The sequence below is a fragment of the Limulus polyphemus genome, unplaced genomic scaffold (genome assembly GCF_000517525.1).
Source record: "Limulus polyphemus unplaced genomic scaffold, Limulus_polyphemus-2.1.2 Scaffold3853, whole genome shotgun sequence".
Lineage (NCBI taxonomy): Eukaryota > Metazoa > Arthropoda > Merostomata > Xiphosura > Limulidae > Limulus > Limulus polyphemus.
In genome coordinates, this window is record NW_013669463.1 from 31,529 (window position 1) to 35,277 (window position 3,749).

The following is a 3,749-nucleotide window of genomic DNA, read 5'->3' on the forward strand; positions in this document are numbered from 1 at the left end:
CTGCAGATGAAATCCAGGTTTTTGGTGTCGGAAGTGGTTTTTGTCTATGACTGAGCCATTGTTTTTGGCATTTAATATTTGCATAGAGAATCCATTTTTCATCACTGGTGACAATTCTGTCCAAAAATGGTTCATTCACATTACGTGCCAGAAGAGACAAAGCAACATTCACATGTTGGAAAAGATGATCATCAGAGAGTTTGTGAGGCACCCAAACACCTTGTTTATGGAGTTTTCCCATATTTCTTAGATGTTTACACATTGCTTCATGAGAGACATGCAATTTCAGGGCCATTTCATGAGTGTGTTGTCTTGAGTTAGACTCAAGAAGCATCTTCAGAGCATCAGCATCAATTCCAACATGTCAGCTCCTGCCATCACAGTTTTTAAGGCTAAAGTCACCTGAACAAACTTTGCTGAACCCTCATTGACACTTACGATTGTTCAAGACATTTCCGTAAACTTCTTTGATATTCTTTGTGGCTACAGAGGCATTGTTTCCTTTCTTGTATTCAAACAACATTACATGCCGAATATGTGTCTCGTTGTGTGACACATTATATAGGCTACACTGACGTGACTTTTCGGCAGAGGTTTGTTTAACTATTATACGTGATGTATATATATATATATATGAATTTTTTCCCACTTGTTTAAAACATGGGTTAATAAGATTTTGTCTGAAGAAGAACAGTATTTGCACACAGATATAAAGAAGGTAGATTTTTAACACATAAAGTTGATGTATGGGGGTGATAAAAAAAAAATACCATTATTATTATGCACATGCATGTGTACTCTTTCAAAAAAAAAAAGAATCTTCTAGTCTTTCTCAACAACTGGTCCATCACAGCCACCTTGCCGATCTATGGGATTTCATGAAACAAACAAACAAAAAAAATGACAGAATATTCACGTTTATATTGTAATGATTTTTCATTGTACTTGCGTTTAAGGAGGCAGCAAGCTAGTAGCTGGTATCGAACTGTTGTAAAGTATTAAATAGAATGTTATCATTACAATGATAGCCAGTTAAGTGACAATAAATTACATGTAAGTTGGTATATATAGATTTTGAAAATTAATCTCTACCACTTCACAGTTATTTATTTGTTATTAACTGTTTAAATTGTTAATACTTCTAAACAGTCCCTCATGTGGAAGAAGGTAAGGGATGGACAACACAGAAGTCAGCTTTCCAATGAATTAATGATGTATCACATGAAGGTAAGAGCTCCATTGTTACTGAATTTTATCATTATTACAGTATGATGTTTAGGACAGAGGTAAGCAATTAATAGTAAAGATACAAAAAGAAATTTGGTGTTTATAAGATAATACTGTAATTACATTTTTAAGGGTGTTTTGCAGTTAATACATATTGGGACATATATATAATACACATGTTTGACATATATATAATATGTTAATACACATTGGGACATATATGTAATATGTTGATACACATTGGGACATATATATAATATGTCAATACACATTGGGACATATATATAATACACATGTTTGACATATATATAATGTGTTAATACACATTGGGACATATATATAATACACATGTTTGACATATATATAATATGTTAATACACATATATAATAAATATGTACAATCTAGATTGTTATAGATCTCAATTTAGCTGAACCAGATATCTTATCAAGTGTTCTATCTCCAAATATCACAAAGTTAACTGGACTTAGACCAGATTTATATGATTCAATCCTTGTTTGGATAAATCCTGTAGACCTCACCAGATAAATTGGCTTTAGTCTACATTTGGTCTGACTCAGCTCAGACCTGATCAGATTTAACTGGATTTAATTCCTATCTGGTCTGATTTAATCTTCTAAAATGTTCATTAAGGATATTAAAAGTAATCTTCTAACAAACTATAATTTCTTTTTTGTGTAGGTTTCACAGGAAGAAGTGACTAATCTGAACCAAACAAAGATTCCTAGGCCATCAGATTTTCATGAAGACTTTTGTAAGTTTTATTACACACCAAGATTTGTGCCAGAAGCAGAGACTCCCTTGGTGAGTTTAAGAAAATTAAGTAAAAATGTGCTAATGCTAATAAGACAATATTATCAACTTTAATTTTGCAAGAGGATTTCTTGAAACTTTAGAACTTAAATATTCTATTATTACTATAATTATATTTTCTCTGAAAAGAAAAACATATACATATAATATATGTATACATATACAGTTCCTTGCAAAAGTATTCACCCCCTGCAAAGTTTCCATATTTTATTCCTGTCAGAGCTTGCAATCATGAAACTTTCAAAAAGAACTTTATATGTAGAATCTACACAATCTACTCCAAACTGTGAAAGCTACAAAAACGCAGATATTATATAAGTAAGTTAGATTTTCAATAAAAATTAGAATATTTTCAATTGTATAAGTATTCAACTCCTTTGCTGTGGCAACTCTAAATCAGCTCAGGTGCAAAAGATTAGTTTGAAAGGTCACAAAATTAGTGTAATGGTCTCTGTCTGTGTGTAATCAGAATGGTTTAACTTGACTTCAGAGCAAATGCATCTGTTGAAGCCACAACTCACATTGTGATATGACAAACCAACTAGGGATAAAGTGGTAGAGAAACACAGATCAGGAGAAGGTTACAAGAATAATTCAAAGTTGCTGATTATCCCTTTGAGTGTGGTGAAGTCCATCATTAAGAAGTGGAAGATGTTTTATATCACCCAGATCAGGCTGTCCTTCCAAACTAAGCAGCCAGGCAAGCAAGAAGCTGGTTAGGGATACTACTGTGAATCCAATAGTGATTTTGAAAGATTTGCAGAGTTCCATGTCTGATATGGAAGTCAGCATTCATACATTGACAATATCCCGATCCCAACACAAAGCTGGTTTGTATGGGCAAGTGGCAAGAAAGAAGCCATTACTAAAAAAGAATCATCTTAAATCTCGTATGGAGTTTATGACCAAACATGTAAATGATACTGCAGACATGTGGCAGAAAATTTTGTGGTCAGATGAGACAAAAATTGAGCTTCTTGGTCTAAATTCAAAGTGTTACATCTGGCGGAAGCCCAACACAGTACATCACTCAGTCAACACCATCCCAACTGTCAAGCATGGTGATGGAAGCATCATGTTATGGGGATGCTTCTCATCAGCAGGAACTGGGAAGCTTGTTAGGATTGAGGGAGAGATGGATGGTGCAAAGTACAGGCAAATCCTAGATGAAAACCTGCTTGAGCCAGTCAAAAATCTAAAACTGGGTTCGAAAATTCACATTTCAGCAGGACAATGATCCGAAGCCCAAGACCAAAGCCTCACTGGAGTGGTTTCAAAAGTAGAAAGTGAATGATCCGGGGTGGCCCAGTCAGAGTCCTGACTTGAATCCAATGGAAAATTTATGGTGAGACTTGAAGATTGCAGTCCATCAACGACCCCCAACAAACTTGTCAGAATTGGAGCAATTTTGCCCGGAAGAATGGGCAAAAATTACTCCATCCATTGTGCAAGCCTGGTAGAGACCTATCCAAAAATACTCACAGCAGTAATTGCTGCCAAAAGTGCTTCCACGAAGTACTGAAATAGGAGACTGAATACTTATATATATCTTCTTTGCAGGTTTTGCTGACATTCAATCTCCTTCACACATAACGGTGTTAAGTTTGATCATTAAAGTTTTGAATAAAAACAAGTTCATTAAAAAATTTTTTACATTATTTGTATTTCATCAAAATGTGACATTATTGGT

At 34.3% G+C, this 3,749-nt stretch overlaps 1 protein-coding gene across 2 annotated transcripts in view; it reads left to right on the plus strand.

The window, feature by feature from the left end:
* The window catches only part of LOC106470164 (cGMP-dependent 3',5'-cyclic phosphodiesterase-like), a 53,753-nt gene that overhangs the window by 30,544 nt on the left and 19,460 nt on the right, over window positions 1-3,749 (plus strand). For both annotated transcript variants that reach the window (XM_022398744.1, XM_022398743.1), the window contains exons 16-17: window positions 1,150-1,227; window positions 1,928-2,050. In XM_022398744.1, the coding sequence (XP_022254452.1) occupies window positions 1,150-1,227; window positions 1,928-2,050 (201 nt within the window). The remainder of the gene's footprint in view (window positions 1-1,149; window positions 1,228-1,927; window positions 2,051-3,749) is intronic.